Below are 22,418 nucleotides of genomic sequence, written 5' to 3'. Positions count from 1 at the left end.
GGCTGGGACTTACACTTTAAAGGTTCATAGGAAGGATGTTAAAAATACATTTAAAAATCTAGGGAATCTCAGTGTACAATAGGGAGAAAAATAGATTCTGTGGGTGTCAATTAAAACTGTTTAGTGTCCATATCAGCAGGAACAGGAACGTTACATTGTACAGCACAGCATGGTCTCCAGTTCAAATTAAAATACAGAACTGTATTCCAGTTAGATATCAATACTGGACAATGTGAAAGCATGAGAGACAACACTCAAAGATATTCAGTGCCCAGTAGCCTAGACAAGGTACAGCAGGAGCGCCAGCGGTGAGAGGCTGAATCAGCAGCTGCAGGAGGGCCGGCTCAGGAGCACTGAGCACTGAGGGCCGGCTGTGTCCCTGAGCTCTGGAGGACTGATCCCCTGATTCCTAAGACTGGAGACACATTCCACCTCAATAACTGTGTTAGCAGCAGCCTGGGGACGTGGGACACCTGTGGCACAGTGTCCCCAATAAGAAGCAGATTAGATTCCTTCCACACCCCCGCACCTCTGATCATATTTATGCCTCACACACCCTCATAGACAAACACGTCCACCAATCCAAACATGGAAGCGTATGTGCCTGCTTTATTGATTTTCACTGTGGCACACCTCTCGGAAACACGTACCGCTTCACCCCGGAGCGCCGCACCAGCTCTGCTGCCCTGCGTCTGAGCGTGAGCACGTCAGGGAGGCCCGATATGGCTGTGAACACATTGAGGGATGAAGCACTCCAGAAAAATATACAGATTCAGCCCCCCAGGAAGGACTAGGCTACAGAGTTTTGAAAGCATCATCCAACCGACTCTTCTTTATGGCTGTGAACTTTGAGTCCCACTTATAAAAAGTAACTATAAAACCAAAACCGAAACTTTCCTTGTAGGCTTCTGTAAGAGCGTCAGACACACACACACACAAGTTCCCCCCGCAGTGTGTGAGCGCTGCGCTGGGTCGCTTTCCCCGGTGCTCCCTATTGAAGAGAGCAGCCAAACTCTGAGCCCATCTGAGCCAGGCTGAGCCGCGCTCCCACCAGCACCGGCAGAGAGCGACCCCCTGGGCCCGCTGGTACGCAAACACCAACCGTGGCACCAACAATAGCAACAACAGGACCACAACACAAATGACAGAAATTGATAAAAATACAAGAAACACACACTGAACTGTAGAGAAATGAAACAAAATGAATGACCAAACTGGAATGCTATCAGGCCTTGAACAGAGGTTTTACACTGAGCCTCTCAACATCCCTGACGAGGTCCAGACTCAGTGACAGTGTTTGAATTGAGAGACAAAGTCAGTTGGCTACACAGTCTCCATGCATAAGTGATCTGGATTCGTTTTATTAGTTCCATTCTTGAGTTCCAGAATGCATGAACTACAGCCCTGACAGCACATCTGCTCCAGGCTCTTCTCCACCGATCGTTCCCGTGGCTGGTGTCGCACAAGAGTACTGCGGTTTTAAACGGATGCTTTTTAAATCGGCGCAGTTTTTATGATTTGACAGGCAGCGGCAGACAGCCCTACACTTTTTCTGTATTGCTTCCCAATTCGAGCCTTACAGGATCAATAACACTCATTTATTTTACATTTCTTTCTCTTTTAATATTGTCTTTTTATTGTCAACCAATAATGTAAAAGCGATGCGTCTGTACGCGTTTCCTTCAGGACAGCAGCGGAGTTGAGGAGCGGCCTACAAACCCAGCTGTAGAAATGGGTGATTGAATGTAAAAATAATAATAGATATGGTAACAGTTGTAAGGGTGTCTGCTACAGAATCCATGATAAAGGCATGATGAATCCTGAGATCAGACACACGTGTCATCCTTTGGAACAGTTGAATAGCATGGTGTTCACAGTGGCTCTGACAGGAGCTGTGTCCAGTGTCCAGTGTCCAGTGTCAGCTCGTTCACTGATTTATTAACTAATTCTCCAGAAGAGAGACTCCAACAACAGTCCTAGGCGAGAGACTTGACCCTCGCACCCCGTCTTCCGGATGAACTTTTCGATGTCTGAATAAATAATACATTTTCAAAAATGGACTAACCATAGAGTGTATTTCCAGGCTGGGAATTTGGGGACATGAAAATAAACCCAGATCAGGTCCTGTGATTGGTCTTCATGGGCAGCAGCTCGGGCCGGCCCAGGCCGTAGGGCATCTCCGGGGCGCCGGGCTGGAACTCGGGCGTGGACACGGCGGGGCTGGTCTCCTGCACCGGCCACATCTCCAGCCAGCTCAGGGAGGGGGTGTAGGCAGACTGGCTGGTGGACAGGGGGCGGCGCTGGCGGTAGTTTTTCCACACCTGCATAATCGTCTCCTTGAATGGCCGTGTGGTCAGGGTGTAGAGGATGGGGTTCAGGGCGCTGTTGATGGGAAGGATGAAAATCACCACCCAGGAGCTTATTGTACCTGTGGGAAAGAAGGGAAGAAAACCAAATAAAAGCAATCATTTCACAGCGTGGCACAGAGTGCGTCTGTTTGCGTCTGAGTGTGATTCGCCCACCTGGGATCTCCACCTCCAGCAGAGATAGCACCTTGAGGATGAAGATGGGGATCCAGCAGAGCGAGTCCGTGACTACGATGCAGAAGAAGCGCTTGGCGATGGCCAGCTCCCGGCTCACGTGGCTGCTGTACTCCGTGGCCTTGGTCCCGGTCCTCTGGATGCTGTAGAACATGCTGCTGTAGGAGAACACGATGACGATGAACGCCACCAGGTTCAGCCCTGCGGTGGGGACAAGAGCGGGACACAGACCAGTCACTCCGGGCTGACCAGTCACAGACCAGTCTGTCACGTGTGCAGGATCGGGGAGATGCTGGAAAGCGATGGATCTGCGGGCCCTTACCGAGGAAGACGAGCACGGAGTAGACCCGGGCGCCGGTGGTCTCTGGTTGCTCGGCGTGCAGCGGGAAGCACACGCCGTTGGTGCCGTAGAAGTTCTTGAACAGGTCATGGCCCACCAGCGGCACGAAGGCGATCATGAAGCCCAGGACCCAGATGACCACGAGCACCGACACCGTGCGGCACTTGCCCGGCGTGAGGTAGCGGAATGGGTAGACGATGCAGATGTACTTCTCCAGGGTCAGGTAGCTCAGCAGCAGCACGGACACCTCTGTGGACAGCATGGCCAGGGAGCCCACCACCTGACACTGCGCGCTGTCCATCCAGGCCTGGGCGTGCCGGTTGTACTCGCCCCGAAACTTCAGATCGAAAGAGCCGATGAGGAACAGGTAGACCCCCATCAAGCAGTCAGCGCCTGGAGAGACGGGGCAGAGATTGCGGTGAATGTGATTTCAGGAGCTTTGGACAACTGAGGAGAGGAAACTGCACAGGAGACTGAGGAGAACTAGAAAACGGACACGCACCCGGGGACACAAATGGAAATTGGGCTTCAAGGCATTCAAGACAGAAAACAGGAGACACTTCTTCACACAGAGAGGCGTCACAATCTGAACAAACTCCCCAGCGATGTGGCTGAAGAGACAATTTGGGAACATTCAGAAACAGACTGGATAGGATCCTCGATCACTTAGTTATTAATGGACACCAAGCGAGCACGATGGGGCGAATGGCCTTTTCTGTGTGCGGCCGAGGGACTCACAGCAGAGCGAGACGATGCACATGGCGTGCAGCTTGTTCTCGGAGCGGATGTACAACCTCATGCAGATGACGAAGATGTTCCCGAAGCAGGTGACGCCCGACACGACCCAGACGAAGACGCGCAGCACGATGTTGGCCAGCAGGTTCTCGAAGGAGGAGATACCGTCGGTGTTGGGCTTGCAGCTGCGCACGTGCGGCGCGTAGCCACAGTACTGGAACTTCCTGAAGTATCTGAGAGAGAGAGGGGACAGATGTTCAAAACAAGACAGGAGTGGCACAACGAGCGGGACCGGGCAGTGTGATGCAATACGTCGGATCCATATGATGATCTGGTCTTTGTTCCAATTTGGGTGCTTCTACAATCATTTGAACAGACATCTTCCCAACCTACCAGACATTTTTTTGGGGTCTTGTTTTTATCCTAAGAACTTCCCAATTCCATAAACATGCAAAACCAACGAATCAGCGGACAGACGAGGACTTGGCAACGAGAGCACTTACATGTGAGTCAGCGTTTTCAACGGCTCAAACATCCTCCTCTGTATGTTTCCGATCTCGATGCCTTCTATACTTCTAAAAATATAACGAGAAACACATAAATTAGTTGATGTGCGCATTCCACTGGACACTGCTCTGTGGCGATTGTATCTCACAGCTGAGCCACTTCACTTTTATATACAGTTCTCTTTTTCCTGAAGTAAAACACAATCCTCACGCCGAGTCGACAGGATTAGGAAAAAGTCAACGAAAAGGTGAGGGATCAGCAGCTCAATGCCTTTGAACACCTGTGGAAGTAACTATGTTTAAAACTATATTGTATTATATAATATTTGAGAATATTTCAATATGTGTAAAGTAGTTGACATACACTGGAATAGTATAAACAGAAACATGTTATTATACTGCAGCTCAATTATCATTCGGAAATCACAGGAGGAAATCATAGTCTTTCATCAGAAACCAGCTACTTTTAGATTACATTAATGCAATTGCATTTCAGGGAACAGATACTAACGAGAGAAGAACTAATTAGAAGAGACTTCCTTCTTGAGCTACAGTTCATGCGTCCTGAATGTCTGCGCTGATGAATGGACATCTACAAAGGTTGGTGTATTAAAAAAGAATACAGTAAAAATCAGGTATTTGACTGGGGTGATCACATGGGCCGCACACACACAAGAACGGACGTGAACGATCAGATGACTTACAGGGATTTGAGTTTATGCAGTTTATCGAAGAGGTCTGTCTGCAGCTCCAGGATCGGGTTGTAAGAAATGTTCCTTTGCCGAGAAACGGAGAAATGATGAGAGCAGCGTTAGAGGCGGTTAGAGGGGAGGTCTGCGGCCCTGTCAACCTCAGTCCCAGCGATTCAACGGACCAAGAACATCAATGCTATCAGTTCAGTCATTATTCATGATTTTTATTGAGATAACACCACAAACCAAATCAAGTCTTCGACCCCCCACTTATCACAAGTTACAGTTCCCTCCCAATCGAAATCCACCCTCAATTTGCGATTGGCGGGTGAATCATAGTTTTGATTTCTGTCGGGCCGAGTTAATAATTATCGTGAGCCGCTTATTTTAGTAGTCGTTAGTTTTCAGTTAATTAGCATTATTTGGAAATAAATTAAACATCCCCACGTCGCACTAATCATTAGTAAATGTGTCATGAAGCATCTAATAAAGGCAAACAACAATAATCCAGAAGTCAATCCTCCTCTCAGCAAAACAAATGGAAAGTGAGAAACACTTTATTGATTTAGTGTGGTCAAGTGAAACTGAACAGTACATTATCAGAAATGCTCTGATTGATAGGAGACTTACAGCTGTAATAACTCACTCAGGTCATCCAGCAGATGAGGAGGGATTGTCTGAATCCTGTTGCTTGACAAATCTCTGTAAAAACAGAAACACAAAATCAACGGGTATTCATGCATTTACTTTAGATTTAGATTTAGAACAATTTTTGTTCCTGGGTAGTGAATGTAAATACAGTATAATCATAAATCTCGAAAAACTACTCACTTCTAAATCTTTTGTAGTCATTTTTTGTATTACTTTAGTATAAACAGATGTTAATTTGGATTCATATGTTGTTTTTTTCTGACTTTATGTGAATGAAAAGACACAAATTCGCTTGTCCTGGTCACAATAGCAAAGTTTGTGGGGAATAACAGCCATTTTCTATACCTTTGAGGCATAAGCAATTAGGAAAAAACACTTACTACCCAGGAACAAAACAAAATAAAAATGGTTACACAGTGTTATTGATGCATTTGTCATGTTTCTTTCTTCTGTTTAGACTCTAAACTATTTCTAGTGCAGCCCAATGTATCACCATCCATTGGAAAGTCAGGCGCCTGATCTGTGACAAACACGCTGCGCGGCCCCAGAAGACAGCTAACGAGTGCCGAAGACATGGCGTTACCGTATCTGGGCCACTGCACCCTGCGAGCGCTGACACACTTGCTTCACAGGTTCAAAACTTGACTTAAAGAAAGGAATATACAAAACCAACGAAGAGGGGACACGCGCTTGCAAGACCTCAAAGTTAAGAGCTGTGATTCGCTGAGGTCTGAGGGAAGACGGATTCCCCGTGTGTATAAGTGTCAGACATTGAAAATGGAGCGGGGGTGCGGGTGACTCACAGCTCTCCGAGTCTCTGCAGGGGGGAGAAGACGCCCTCCCCCAAGTGTGTGATCCTGTTGCGCTGCAGGACCCTGGGGAACAAGGACAGTGTTAGAGCTGCACGTCTGCACAGCACAACAACAGCCACACATTCTCCCTCTCTCATTTCACACACACGGTGCCCGATGTGACCTTCAGCTGCCCTCGACACGGCAGACGAGTTCAGCGTGCGCACGGCACAGTTACTCACAGCACGGTCAGCATGTGGCAGGCGGAGAAAGTGGCGTTGCCCACACTCTGGATGTGGTTCCCTTCCAGATCGCTGAAAGAAAGAGCCAAGTCCCGTCAGGCTCCCGTCCGGCCGAGCACACGTCCTCCTCGCTCGACACAGAGGGGCCGTGAACAATTACAGAGCAATGACACACCACAGCTGGGAGCTGCATTCGTCTCACAGCATCTGGGCTCTACATTACATTGCTTGTCTTGGTTTTCGAAGAACTGGTGAAAAGTTACTGCCCTGAATACACCGGTGTGAATAAAACTCACACCTACAGTTAAATACGATGCCAAACATTCAGAGAGTGAAGCCCAGGCAGGGTTAATACTCACAGCCAGTTTAAGCGAGGCATTCCCAGACAAATGGGCCGGCTGTGAAGATGGCTGATGGAGTTGTTCATCAGGACCCTGCAACCAGACACAGGAAACGAATAAGCACAGAAAGAGCAGCAGTATTATTCCTCTCGAGGCAGGGTTTCAACACAAGAGGGAGACACATGGGGAACATACAGCAGCATCAGCGAGCTCAGCCCTGAGAAGACCACCGAGGAGACCCTGTTGATCCTGTTGTTTTCCAGGATTCTGCAACCAAATAAAGGAAACCCGATCATTTAAAATATTGAGAGAGAAAGGGAGAGAGAAATGCCTCTAATTAGCACAAATTAAAATGTTACTGGGCAAAGATTCCACTATATATTTCCAGTTATTTAGTTTTTTATATATATAAATATATTTTAATTTAATATATTTCCACAACTGTAACTGTATCATGTTATTGTAAAGTGTTCTGACAACATCCCCTGGAATCTGCAAATGTGCGCTGCCACGACGTTAATTGGTTCATTGGCTAGGAAGGAGGAGCAATAAAGGAAAACGTACAACCACTCCAGCTTGTGCAGGTCCTGAAACACGCCGGGCTTCAGATAGGAGATCTTATTGTAGCTTAGATATCTGGAAACAAATGAATAAAACAAGAAAACTCAGTTGGATGCCATTAGCTTGGCAAGAAGAGAATACAATTGAAGATTTCATGCACCGGCACATTTAGTTCTGCATTTCTCTAAAGCAAGCCTGTGGGTGCAGGAACTGTTCTGGCTGTGCTGGGTTCTGTAGGCTCGCCCGTATTGTAATAAAAGGTTAAACATTTCGCCTGCCTTCAATGCCATTTCGATTCATGCTTCTGGAATCGAAATGAACACTAACAAGGCTTATTGCTCCAGGGAAACAAACCAGACAGAACTTCTCCACGTTTGTCTGGAACTGATTGTAAATGGCAGGAGCTGATGTGTCGTTTTAGAAGACAAATAGTTCTGGGTTCCTGTGATTGAGGCTGGAATAATTCAAGCAAGATCGCATTTCCTGCGCAGAGGCCGCGATTATTAGCAGCCATTTTGGGGCATTTTAAAAACTGGCACGCTCAGTTATGTGAATTGATTGAATAAGGAAAGCTAAAGGCTCAGATAAAAACGGTTAACAATGGAATTGTTCGCTTGCTCTTTTCTCCGTGGCAGAACGAAAACACGATGACTGATTCAGAGTCATGATTATTATTTTATTTATTTATTTATTTATTTATTTATTTATTTATTTATTGTCAGACGCCCTTATCCAGGGGGCGACTTACAACATAAGTGCAAAAATACAGTTAGGTAAAGGCATCAATCATTACAAATTCAATTTACATAAAACATAGCAATTCAAAATATAATACATTTTACAACTTCCAGTTTACACAGGCAAGTACAGTAAGTGAGGTCCTACACCCTGGATGGTAAAAGCTAAGTGCTGTCAAGATGTAGGTCACAGTCAAGGGCTACGGGAAAGGGAGCAAGGAGGAAACAATCAAAAACGCAAGAAGCATAATAAAACTGTGAAGTGCTATCTAATGGGGATTAAAAAGACTAATATTACAAGTTCTGTCTGAAAAGATGTGTCTTGAGTAAGCACTGGAATGAGGTCAAGGACTCTGCTGATGATGATTGAATATCCCTGAATATTTGGCATTAGGCAGCAGGGATGGAAGCAGGAATGATATGAGACATGACATGATATGACATCTCTTGGACATGGCAGGATTTGCTCAGGAAAAGGATCTGTGGGGGACAATGGGAACGAGGAGGTCCCGAAACTCACAGCCGTGTCAAGTTGAACAATCCCCGGAAAGCGTAGGTGTTCACCACCCGGATCTTGTTGTGCTGCAAGTACCTGCAGAGGCGCACAATCTTATAGTAAACACAACTCAACATGTCACACAAATGTCAAAGGTCTGCCAGATAAGGAGCTTTGAGGCCCTCGATAAGATGCCTTAAACACCTCTATCCTGGTGTGTTATGCTCTTCCCAGGGTTCAGTGTTGTGTAGCCAAGTCAGCATGCTTCCCTGGGAAACCCCTGCAAAACCTCAATCAAATAACATCCTTACATTTTATTTACAGGGCTGAATAGGCATCCAACTCACAGAGTAGCGATTCACTAATCTGCCACAAGGTGTCACTGTGAGGCCTTTGTAAAGATACAGAAAGTGCCGCGGTACCAAAGACTGTGTGTGTCTGTGTGAGTGCTCTTGTGTGTCTGTGATTAAGGGTGTGTGTGTCTGTGTGTCTGTGAGTAAGGGTGTGTGTGTGTGTGCATGTGTGTGTCTGTGATTAAGGGTGTGTGTGTGAGTGCTCTTGTGTGTCTGTGATTAAGGGTGTGTGTGTGTGTGTGTGTGCATGTGTGTGTCTGTGATTAAGGGTGTGTGTGTGAGTGCTCTTGTGTGTCTGTGATTAAGGGTGTGTGTCTGTGAGTAAGGGTGTGTGTGTGTGTGCGTGTGTGTGTCTGTGATTAACGGTGTGTGTGTGAGTGCTCTTGTGTGTCTGTGATTAAGGGTGTGTGTCTGTGATTAAGGGTGTGTGTGTGAGTGCTCTTGTGTGTCTGTGATTAAGGGTGTGTGTGTGAGTGCTCTTGTGTGTCTGTGATTAAGGGTGTGTGTGTCTGTGTGTCTGTGAGTAAGGGTGTGTGTGTGTGTGCATGTGTGTGTCTGTGATTAAGGGTGTGTGTGTGAGTGCTCTTGTGTGTCTGTGATTAAGGGTGTGTGTGTCTGTGTGTCTGTGAGTAAGGGTGTGTGTGTGTGTGCATGTGTGTGTCTGTGATTAAGGGTGTGTGTGTGAGTGCTCTTGTGTGTCTGTGATTAAGGGTGTATGTGTCTGTGTGTCTGTGTGTCTGTGTGTCTGTGTGTCTGTGAGTAAGGGTGTGTGTGTGTGTGCATGTGTGTGTCTGTGATTAAGGGTGTGTGTGTGAGTGCTCTTGTGTGTCTGTGATTAAGGGTGTATGTGTCTGTGTGTCTGTGTGTCTGTGAGTAAGGGTGTGTGTGTGTGTGCATGTGTGTGTCTGTGATTAAGGGTGTGTGTGTGAGTGCTCTTGTGTGTCTGTGATTAAGGGTGTGTGTCTGTGAGTAAGGGTGTGTGTGTGTGTGCGTGTGTGTGTCTGTGATTAACGGTGTGTGTGTGAGTGCTCTTGTGTGTCTGTGACTAAGGGTGTGTGTGTGTGTCTGTGTGTCATTTTTGCGGGTTGTCTTCGGGCTCCCTGGTCTTCTGACCAAAATTCCCTCCAGATTGGAACAAATGATCAGCCTATGACAAGAAACAGCTCTCTGTGTGTTGTTGATTCCTCTGCATGGTTGTGTTTGTTCACAGAGACTGTAGTGTATTGTTGTGTGCCTGTAACTGTCCGTGCTCGCTTCATGAGCGGAACAACACAACATACAACACACAGACATGTTTTATGAACGTCCCTCAACTCTTCGACTGGCAGCAATGCCCTCTACAGCTCGATAGTTTCTCCAGAGCACATTACTGTTCCATAAGTCATTGTTTTCAGCCATAATATCTCACCCCTGCCTTAAGGATGTTAACATGGGAGGGAAAACCATCTCCCTTACAACAATGTGCAGATCAATAAAACAGACATGCTTATAAAGAATAACATGTTAAAGAGATGAATTAAAGATTACTTGCAGTTTCTGGAGGTTCTGGTATTTGGAAAAAACATCCGCGTTCAGTTTCCTGAGTCGGTTTCTCTGAAGGGACCTGAAATGATAAGAGCCGATGGTGTGCAGGGTCACATACACTCACCTAAAGGATTATTAGGAACACCATACTAATACTGTGTTTGACCCCCTTTCGCCTTCAGAACTGCCTTAATTCTACGTGGCATTGATTCAACAAGGTGCTGAAAGCATTCTTTAGAAATGTTGGCCCATATTGATAGGATAGCATCTTGCAGTTGATGGAGATTTGTGGGATGCACATCCAGGGCACGAAGCTCCCGTTCCACCACATCCCAAAGATGCTCTATTGGGTTGAGATCTGGTGACTGTGGGGGCCAGTTTAGTACAGTGAACTCATTGTCATGTTCAAGAAACCAATTTGAAATGATTCGACCTTTGTGACATGGTGCATTATCCTGCTGGAAGTAGCCATCAGAGGATGGGTACGTGGTGGTCATAAAGGGATGGACATGGTCAGAAACAATGCTCAGGTAGGCCGTGGCATTTAAACGATGCCCAATTGGCACTAAGGGGCCTAAAGTGTGCCAAGAAAACATCCCCCACACCATTACACCACCACCACCAGCCTGCACAGTGGTAACAAGGCATGATGGATCCATGTTCTCATTCTGTTTACGCCAAATTCTGACTCTACCATCTGAATGTCTCAACAGAAATCGAGACTCATCAGACCAGGCAACATTTTTCCAGTCTTCAACTGTCCAATTTTGGTGAGCTTGTGCAAATTGTAGCCTCTTTTTCCTATTTGTAGTGGAGATGAGTGGTACCCGGTGGGGTCTTCTGCTGTTGTAGCCCATCCGCCTCAAGGTTGTACGTGTTGTGGCTTCACAAATGCTTTGCTGCATACCTCGGTTGTAACGAGTGGTTATTTCAGTCAAAGTTGCTCTTCTATCAGCTTGAATCAGTCGGCCCATTCTCCTCTGACCTCTAGCATCAACAAGGCATTTTCGCCCAAAGGACTGCCGCATACTGGATGTTTTTCCCTTTTCACACCATTTTTTGTAAACCCTAGAAATGGTTGAGCGTGAAAATCCCAGTAACTGAGCAGATTGTGAAATACTCAGACCGGCCCGTCTGGCACCAACAACCATGCCACGCTCAAAATTGCTTAAATCACCTTTCTTTCCCATTCAGACATTCAGTTTGGAGTTCAGGAGATTGTCTTGACCAGGACCACACCCCTAAATGCATTGAAGCAACTGCCATGTGATTGGTTGGTTAGATAATTGCATTAATGAGAAATTGAACAGGTGTTCCTAATAATCCTTTAAGTGAGTGTATATATATCTGGGTTATAAATGTATTTCACTGCAGAGCGAGCGGATCTCACAACAACAACACAAACCTGCTATAGCACAGAGCGAGCGGATCACACAACACAAACCTGCTATAGCACAGAGCGAGCGGATCACAACACAAACCTGCTGTAGCACAGAGCGAGCGGATCACACAACACAAACCTGCTATAGCACAGAGCGAGCGGATCACAACACAAACCTGCTATAGCACAGAGCGAGCGGATCACACAACAACACAAACCTGCTATAGCACAGAGCGAGCGGATCTCACAACAACACAAACCTGCTATAGCACAGAGCGAGCGGATCTCACAACAACACAAACCTGCTATAGCACAGAGCGAGCGGATCACAACTCAAACCTGCTGTAGCACAGAGCGAGCGGATCACAACACAAACCTGCTATAGCACAGAGCGAGCGGATCACACAACACAAACCTGCTATAGCACAGAGCGAGCGGATCTCACAACAACACAAACCTGCTATAGCACAGAGCGAGCGGATCACACAACACAAACCTGCTATAGCACAGTGCGAGCGGATCACACAACAACACAAACCTGCTATAGCACAGAGCGAGCGGATCACAACTCAAACCTGCTATAGCACAGAGCGAGCGGATCACAACACAAACCTGCTATAGCACAGAGCGAGCGGATCACACAACACAAACCTGCTATAGCACAGAGCGAGCGGATCACACAACACAAACCTGCTATAGCACAGAGCGAGCAGATCACAACACAAACCTGCTATAGCACAGAGCGAGCGGATCACACAGCACAAACCTGCTATAGCACAGAGCGAGTGGATCTCACAACAACACAAACCTGCTGTAGCACAGAGCGAGCGGATCACAACACAAACCTGCTATAGCACAGAGCGAGCGGATCACACAACACAAACCTGCTATAGCACAGAGCGAGCGGATCACAACACAAACCTGCTGTAGCACAGAGCGAGCGGATCACAAAACAAACCTGCTATAGCACAGAGAGTGCGGATCTCACAACAACACAAACCTGCTATAGCACAGAGCGAGCGGATCACAACTCAAACCTGCTATAGCACAGAGCGAGCGGATCACACAACAACACAAACCTGCTATAGCACAGAGCGAGCAGATCACAACACAAACCTGCTATAGCACAGAGCGAGCGGATCACACAGCACAAACCTGCTATAGCACAGAGCGAGCGGATCTCACAACAACACAAACCTGCTATAGCACAGAGCGAGCGGATCACACAACACAAACCTGCTATAGCACAGAGCGAGCGGATCACAACACAAACCTGCTATAGCACAGAGCGAGCGGATCACACAACAACACAAACCTGCTATAACACAGAGCGAGCGGATCTCACAACAACACAAACCTGCTATAACACAGAGCGAGCGGATCACACAACACAAACCTGCTGTAGCACAGAGCGAGCGGATCACAACACAAACCTGCTATAGCACAGAGCGAGCGGATCACACAACACAAACCTGCTATAGCACAGAGCGAGCGGATCACAACACAAACCTGCTATAGCACAGAGCGAGCGGATCACACAACACAAACCTGCTATAGCACAGAGCGAGCGGATCACAACTCAAACCTGCTGTAGCACAGAGCGAGCGGATCACAACACAAACCTGCTATAGCACAGAGCGAGCGGATCACACAACACAAACCTGCTATAGCACAGAGCGAGCGGATCACACAACAACACAAACCTGCTATAGCACAGAGCGAGCGGATCACAACTCAAACCTGCTATAGCACAGAGCGAGCGGATCACAACACAAACCTGCTATAGCACAGAGCGAGCAGATCACAACACAAACCTGCTATAGCACAGAGCGAGCGGATCACAACACAAACCTGCTATAGCACAGAGCGAGCGGATCACACAACACAAACCTGCTATAGCACAGAGCGAGCGGATCACACAACAACACAAACCTGCTATAGCACAGAGCGAGCGGATCACAACTCAAACCTGCTATAGCACAGAGCGAGCGGATCACACAACAACACAAACCTGCTATAGCACAGAGCGAGCAGATCACAACACAAACCTGCTGTAGCACAGAGCGAGCGGATCACAACACAAACCTGCTATAGCACAGCGCGAGCGGATCACACAACACAAACCTGCTATAGCACAGAGCGAGCGGATCACAACACAAACCTGCTATAGCACAGAGCGAGCGGATCACACAACACAAACCTGCTATAGCACAGAGCGAGCGGATCACAACTCAAACCTGCTGTAGCACAGAGCGAGCGGATCACAACACAAACCTGCTATAGCACAGAGCGAGCGGATCACACAACAACACAAACCTGCTATAGCACAGAGCGAGCGGATCACAACTCAAACCTGCTATAGCACAGAGCGAGCGGATCACACAACAACACAAACCTGCTATAGCACAGAGCGAGCGGATCACAACACAAACCTGCTATAGCACAGAGCGAGCGGATCACAACACAAACCTGCTATAGCACAGAGCGAGCGGATCACACAACAACACAAACCTGCTGTAGCACAGAGCGAGCGGATCTCACAACAACACAAACCTGCTATAGCACAGAGCGAGCGGATCACACAACACAAACCTGCTATAGCACAGAGCGAGCGGATCACAACACAAACCTACTATAGCACAGAGCGAGCGGATCACAACACAAACCTGCTATAGCACAGAGCGAGCGGATCACACAACACAAACCTGCTATAGCACAGAGCGAGCGGATCACAACACAAACCTGCTGTAGCACAGAGCGAGCGGATCACACAACAACACAAACCTGCTATAGCACAGAGCGAGCGGATCACAACACAAACCTGCTATAGCACAGAGCGAGCGGATCACACAACAACACAAACCTGCTATAGCACAGAGCGAGCGGATCACAACACAAACCTGCTATAGCACAGAGCGAGCGGATCACAACACAAACCTGCTATAGCACAGAGAGAGCGGATCTCACAACAACACAAACCTGCTATAGCACAGAGCGAGCGGATCACACAGCACAAACCTGCTATAGCACAGAGCGAGCGGATCACACAACAACACAAACCTGCTATAGCACAGAGCGAGCGGATCACAACACAAACCTGCTATAGCACAGAGCGAGCGGATCACAACACAAACCTGCTATAGCACAGAGCGAGCGGATCACACAGCACAAACCTGCTATAGCACAGAGAGAGCGGATCACACAACAACACAAACCTGCTGTAGCACAGAGCGAGCGGATCTCACAACAACACAAACCTGCTATAGCACAGAGCGAGCGGATCTCAAAACAACACAAACCTGCTATAGCACAGAGCGAGCGGATCACACAACACAAACCTGCTATAGCACAGAGCGAGCGGATCACAATACAAACCTGCTATAGCACAGAGCGAGCGGATCACAACACAAACCTGCTGTAGCACAGAGCGAGCGGATCTCACAACAACACAAACCTGCTATAGCAAAGAGCGAGCGGATCACACAACACAAACCTGCTATAGCACAGAGCGAGCGGATCTCACAACAACACAAACCTGCTATAGCACAGAGCGAGCGGATCACACAACAACACAAACCTGCTATAACACAGAGAGAGCGGATCTCACAACAACACAAACCTGCTATAGCACAGAGCGAGCGGATCACAACTCAAACCTGCTGTAGCACAGAGCGAGCGGATCACAACACAAACCTGCTATAGCACAGAGCGAGCGGATCACACAACACAAACCTGCTATAGCACAGAGCGAGCGGATCACAACACAAACCTGCTGTAGCACAGAGCGAGCGGATCACACAACACAAACCTGCTATAGCACAGAGCGAGCGGATCACCCAACACAAACCTGCTATAGCACAGAGCGAGCGGATCACACAACAACACAAACCTGCTATAGCACAGAGCGAGCGGATCACAACACAAACCTGCTATAGCACAGAGCGAGCGGATCACACAACACAAACCTGCTATAGCACAGAGCGAGCGGATCACAACACAAACCTGCTGTAGCACAGAGCGAGCGGATCACACAACACAAACCTGCTATAGCACAGAGCGAGCGGATCACACAACACAAACCTGCTATAGCACAGAGCGAGCGGATCACAACTCAAACCTGCTGTAGCACAGAGCGAGCGGATCACACAACACAAACCTGCTATAGCACAGAGCGAGCGGATCACACAGCACAAACCTGCTATAGCACAGAGCGAGCGGATCACACAACAACACAAACCTGCTATAGCACAGAGCGAGCGGATCACACAACACAAACCTGCTATAGCACAGAGCGAGCGGATCACACAACAACACAAACCTGCTGTAGCACAGAGCGAGCGGATCACAAAACAAACCTGCTATAGCACAGAGCGAGCGGATCACAACACAAACCTGCTATAGCACAGAGCGAGCGGATCACACAACACAAACCTGCTATAGCACAGAGCGAGCGGATCACACAACACAAACCTGCTATAGCACAGAGCGAGCGGATCACACAACAACACAAACCTGCTATAGCACAGAGCGAGCGGATCACACAACACAAACCTGCTATAGCACAGAGCGAGCGGATCACAACACAAACCTGCTATAGCACAGAGCGAGCGGATCACAACACAAACCTGCTATAGCACAGAGCGAGCGGATCTCACAACACAAACCTGCTATAGCACAGAGCGAGCGGATCACACAACAACACAAACCTGCTATAGCACAGAGCGAGCGGATCACACAACACAAACCTGCTATAGCACAGAGCGAGCGGATCACAACTCAAACCTGCTGTAGCACAGAGCGAGCGGATGACAACACAAACCTGCTATAGCACAGAGCGAGCGGATCACACAACAACACAAACCTGCTATAGCACAGAGCGAGCGGATCCCACAACAACACAAACCTGCTATAGCACAGAGCGAGCGGATCTCACAACAACACAAACCTGCTATAGCACAGAGCGAGCGGATCACAACACAAACCTGCTATAGCACAGAGCGAGCGGATCACACAACAACACAAACCTGCTATAGCACAGAGCGAGCGGATCACAACACAAACCTGCTATAGCACAGAGCGAGCGGATCTCACAACAACACAAACCTGCTATAGCACAGAGCGAGCGGATCACACAACACAAACCTGCTATAGCACAGAGCGAGCGGATCTCACAACAACACAAACCTGCTATAGCACAGAGCGAGCGGATCACACAACACAAACCTGCTATAGCACAGAGCGAGCGGATCTCACAACAACACAAACCTGCTATAGCACAGAGCGAGCGGATCACACAACACAAACCTGCTATAGCACAGAGCGAGCGGATCACAACACAAACCTGCTATAGCACAGAGCGAGCGGATCACAACACAAACCTGCTATAGCACAGAGCGAGCGGATCACACAACACAAACCTGCTATAGCACAGAGCGAGTGGATCACAACACAAACCTGCTATAGCACAGAGCGAGCGGATCACAACACAAACCTGCTATAGCACAGAGCGAGCGGATCACACAACAACACAAACCTGCTATAGCACAGAGCGAGCGGATCACACAACAACACAAACCTGCTATAACACAGAGCGAGCGGATCACAACACAAACCTGCTATAGCACAGAGCGAGCGGATCACACAACACAAACCTGCTATAGCACAGAGCGAGCGGATCTCAACACAAACCTGCTATAGCACAGAGCGAGCGGATCACACAACACAAACCTGCTATAGCACAGAGCGAGCGGATCTCAACACAAACCTGCTATAGCACAGAGCGAGCGGATCACAACACAAACCTGCTATAGCACAGAGCGAGCGGATCACAACACAAACCTGCTATAGCACAGAGAGAGCGGATCTCACAACAACACAAACCTGCTATAGCACAGAGCGAGCGGATCACAACTCAAACCTGCTGTAGCACAGAGCGAGCGGATCACAACACAAACCTGCTATAGCACAGAGCGAGCGGATCACACAACACAAACCTGCTATAGCACAGAGCGAGCGGATCACAACACAAACCTGCTATAGCACAGAGCGAGCGGATCACACAACAACACAAACCTGCTGTAGCACAGAGCGAGCGGATCACAACACAAACCTGCTATAGCACAGAGAGAGCGGATCTCACAACAACACAAACCTGCTATAGCACAGAGCGAGCGGATCACACAACACAAACCTGCTATAGCACAGAGCGAGCGGATCACACAACACAAACCTGCTATAGCACAGAGCGAGCGGATCACAACACAAACCTGCTATAGCACAGAGCGAGCGGATCACAACACAAACCTGCTATAGCACAGAGCGAGCGGATCACACAACACAAACCTGCTATAGCACAGAGCGAGCGGATCACAACACAAACCTGCTGTAGCACAGAGCGAGCGGATCACACAACACAAACCTGCTATAGCACAGAGCGAGCGGATCACAACTCAAACCTGCTGTAGCACAGAGCGAGCGGATCACAACACAAACCTGCTGTAGCACAAAGCGAGCGGATCACACAACACAAACCTGCTATAGCACAGAGCGAGCAGATCACAACACAAACCTGCTGTAGCACAGAGCGAGCGGATCACACAACACAAACCTGCTATAGCACAGAGCGAGCGGATCACAACTCAAACCTGCTGTAGCACAGAGCGAGCGGATCACAACACAATCCTGCTATAGCACAGAGCGAGCGGATCACACAACACAAACCTGCTATAGCACAGAGCGAGCGGATCACACAACAACACAAACCTGCTATAGCACAGAGCGAGCGGATCACAACACAAACCTGCTATAGCACAGAGCGAGCGGATCACACAACACAAACCTGCTATAGCACAGAGCGAGCGGATCACAACACAAACCTGCTGTAGCACAGAGCGAGCGGATCACACAACACAAACCTGCTATAGCACAGAGCGAGCGGATCACACAACACAAACCTGCTATAGCACAGAGCGAGCGGATCACAACTCAAACCTGCTGTAGCACAGAGCGAGCGGATCACAACACAATCCTGCTATAGCACAGAGCGAGCGGATCACACAACACAAACCTGCTATAGCACAGAGCGAGCGGATCACACAACAACACAAACCTGCTATAGCACAGAGCGAGCGGATCACAAAACAAACCTGCTATAGCACAGAGCGAGCGGATCACAACACAAACCTGCTATAGCACAGAGCGAGCGGATCACACAACACAAACCTGCTATAGCACAGAGCGAGCGGATCACACAGCACAAACCTGCTATAGCACAGAGCGAGCGGATCTCACAACAACACAAACCTGCTATAGCACAGAGCGAGCGGATCACACAACAACACAAACCTGCTATAGCACAGAGCGAGCGGATCACACAACACAAACCTGCTATAGCACAGAGCGAGCGGATCACAACACAAACCTGCTATAGCACAGAGCGAGCGGATCACAACACAAACCTGCTATAGCACAGAGCGAGCGGATCACACAACAACACAAACCTGCTATAGCACAGAGCGAGCGGATCTCACAACAACACAAACCTGCTATAGCACAGAGCGAGCGGATCACACAACACAAACCTGCTATAGCACAGAGCGAGCGGATCTCACAACAACACAAACCTGCTATAGCACAGAGCGAGCGGATCACACAACACAAACCTGCTATAGCACAGAGCGAGCGGATCACAACACAAACCTGCTATAGCACAGAGCGAGCGGATCACAACACAAACCTGCTATAGCACAGAGCGAGCGGATCACACAACACAAACCTGCTATAGCACAGAGCGAGCGGATCACACAACACAAACCTGCTGTAGCACAGAGCGAGCGGATCACACAACACAATCCTGCTATAGCACAGAGCGAGTGGATCACAACACAAACCTGCTATAGCACAGAGCGAGCGGATCACAACACAAACCTGCTATAGCACAGAGCGAGCGGATCACACAACAACACAAACCTGCTATAGCACAGAGCGAGCGGATCACACAACAACACAAACCTGCTATAGCACAGAGCGAGCGGATCTCACAACAACACAAACCTGCTATAGCACAGAGCGAGCGGATCTCACAACAACACAAACCTGCTATAGCACAGAGCGAGCGGATCCCACAACAACACAAACCTGCTATAGCACAGAGCGAGCGGATCACACAACAACACAAACCTGCTATAGCACAGAGCGAGCGGATCACACAACAACACAAATCTGCTATAACACAGAGCGAGCGGATCACAACACAAACCTGCTATAGCACAGAGCGAGCGGATCACACAACACAAACCTGCTATAGCACAGAGCGAGCAGATCTCAACACAAACCTGCTATAGCACAGAGCGAGCGGATCACAACACAAACCTGCTATAGCACAGAGCGAGCGGATCACAACACAAACCTGCTATAGCACAGAGCGAGCGGATCACACAACAACACAAACCTGCTATAGCACAGAGCGAGCGGATCACACAACAACACAAACCTGCTATAGCACAGAGCGAGCGGATCTCACAACAACACAAACCTGCTATAGCACAGAGCGAGCGGATCTCACAACAACACAAACCTGCTATAGCACAGAGCGAGCGGATCCCACAACAACACAAACCTGCTATAGCACAGAGCGAGCGGATCACACAACAACACAAACCTGCTATAGCACAGAGCGAGCGGATCACACAACAACACAAATCTGCTATAACACAGAGCGAGCGGATCACAACACAAACCTGCTATAGCACAGAGCGAGCGGATCACACAACACAAACCTGCTATAGCACAGAGCGAGCAGATCTCAACACAAACCTGCTATAGCACAGAGCGAGCGGATCACAACACAAACCTGCTATAGCACAGAGCGAGCGGATCACACAACACAAACCTGCTATAACACAGAGCGAGCGGATCACAACACAAACCTGCTATAGCACAGAGCGAGCGGATCACACAACACAAACCTGCTATAGCACAGAGCGAGCGGATCTCAACACAAACCTGCTATAGCACAGAGCGAGCGGATCTCAACACAAACCTGCTATAGCACAGAGCGAGCGGATCACACAACAACACAAACCTGCTATAGCACAGAGCGAGCGGATCACAACACAAACCTGCTAGAGCACAGAGCGAGCGGATCACACAACAACACAAACCTGCTATAGCACAGAGCGAGCGGATCACAACACAAACCTGCTATAGCACAGAGCGAGCGGATCACACAACAACACAAACCTGCTATAGCACAGAGCGAGCGGATCACAACACAAACCTGCTATAGCACAGAGCGAGCGGATCTCACAACAACACAAACCTGCTATAGCACAGAGCGAGCGGATCACACAACAACACAAACCTGCTATAGCACAGAGCGAGCGGATCACAACACAAACCTGCTATAGCACAGAGCGAGCGGATCACACAACAACACAAACCTGCTATAGCACAGAGCGAGCGGATCACACAACAACACAAACCTGCTATAGCACAGAGCGAGCGGATCACACAACAACACAAACCTGCTGTAGCACAGAGCGAGCGGATCACAAAACAAACCTGCTATAGCACAGAGCGAGCGGATCACAACACAAACCTGCTATAGCACAGAGCGAGCGGATCACACAACACAAACCTGCTATAGCACAGAGCGAGCGGATCACACAACACAAACCTGCTATAGCACAGAGCGAGCGGATCACACAACAACACAAACCTGCTATAGCACAGAGCGAGCGGATCACACAACACAAACCTGCTATAGCACAGAGCGAGCGGATCACAACACAAACCTGCTATAGCACAGAGCGAGCAGATCACAACACAAACCTGCTATAGCACAGAGCGAGCGGATCTCACAACACAAACCTGCTATAGCACAGAGCGAGCGGATCACACAACAACACAAACCTGCTATAGCACAGAGCGAGCGGATCCCACAACAACACAAACCTGCTATAGCACAGAGCGAGCGGATCTCACAACAACACAAACCTGCTATAGCACAGAGCGAGCGGATCACAACACAAACCTGCTATAGCACAGAGCGAGCGGATCACACAACAACACAAACCTGCTATAGCACAGAGCGAGCGGATCTCACAACAACACAAACCTGCTATAGCACAGAGCGAGCGGATCACACAACACAAACCTGCTATAGCACAGAGCGAGCGGATCTCACAACAACACAAACCTGCTATAGCACAGAGCGAGCGGATCACACAACACAAACCTGCTATAGCACAGAGCGAGCGGATCTCACAACAACACAAACCTGCTATAGCACAGAGCGAGCGGATCACACAACACAAACCTGCTATAGCACAGAGCGAGCGGATCACAACACAAACCTGCTATAGCACAGAGCGAGCGGATCACAACACAAACCTGCTATAGCACAGAGCGAGCGGATCACACAACACAAACCTGCTATAGCACAGAGCGAGTGGATCACAACACAAACCTGCTATAGCACAGAGCGAGCGGATCACAACACAAACCTGCTATAGCACAGAGCGAGCGG

General features: G+C 48.6%; 1 protein-coding gene across 1 annotated transcript in view; it reads right to left on the bottom strand.

Annotated features, from left to right (window-relative positions):
* Positions 1 to 67: 67 nt before the first annotated feature.
* The window catches only part of rxfp1 (relaxin family peptide receptor 1), a 47,564-nt gene continuing 25,213 nt past the window's right edge, over positions 68 to 22,418 (bottom strand). The window contains exons 5-18 of the mRNA XM_066719522.1: positions 10,517 to 10,588; positions 8,657 to 8,728; positions 7,403 to 7,474; positions 7,034 to 7,105; positions 6,857 to 6,931; positions 6,498 to 6,569; positions 6,268 to 6,339; positions 5,444 to 5,515; positions 4,826 to 4,897; positions 4,119 to 4,190; positions 3,619 to 3,848; positions 2,863 to 3,273; positions 2,523 to 2,741; positions 68 to 2,428 (exon numbers count right to left, since the gene is read on the bottom strand). Coding sequence (XP_066575619.1) covers positions 2,118 to 2,428; positions 2,523 to 2,741; positions 2,863 to 3,273; positions 3,619 to 3,848; positions 4,119 to 4,190; positions 4,826 to 4,897; positions 5,444 to 5,515; positions 6,268 to 6,339; positions 6,498 to 6,569; positions 6,857 to 6,931; positions 7,034 to 7,105; positions 7,403 to 7,474; positions 8,657 to 8,728; positions 10,517 to 10,588 — 1,894 coding nt within the window. The 3' untranslated portion in view covers positions 68 to 2,117. The remainder of the gene's footprint in view (positions 2,429 to 2,522; positions 2,742 to 2,862; positions 3,274 to 3,618; positions 3,849 to 4,118; positions 4,191 to 4,825; positions 4,898 to 5,443; positions 5,516 to 6,267; positions 6,340 to 6,497; positions 6,570 to 6,856; positions 6,932 to 7,033; positions 7,106 to 7,402; positions 7,475 to 8,656; positions 8,729 to 10,516; positions 10,589 to 22,418) is intronic.

The sequence above is a fragment of the Amia ocellicauda genome, chromosome 12 (assembly GCF_036373705.1).
Source record: "Amia ocellicauda isolate fAmiCal2 chromosome 12, fAmiCal2.hap1, whole genome shotgun sequence".
NCBI classification, from domain to species: domain Eukaryota; kingdom Metazoa; phylum Chordata; class Actinopteri; order Amiiformes; family Amiidae; genus Amia; species Amia ocellicauda.
Note: the sequence above shows the minus strand (reverse complement) of the source record. Positions and strands in the feature narration are given on the sequence as shown.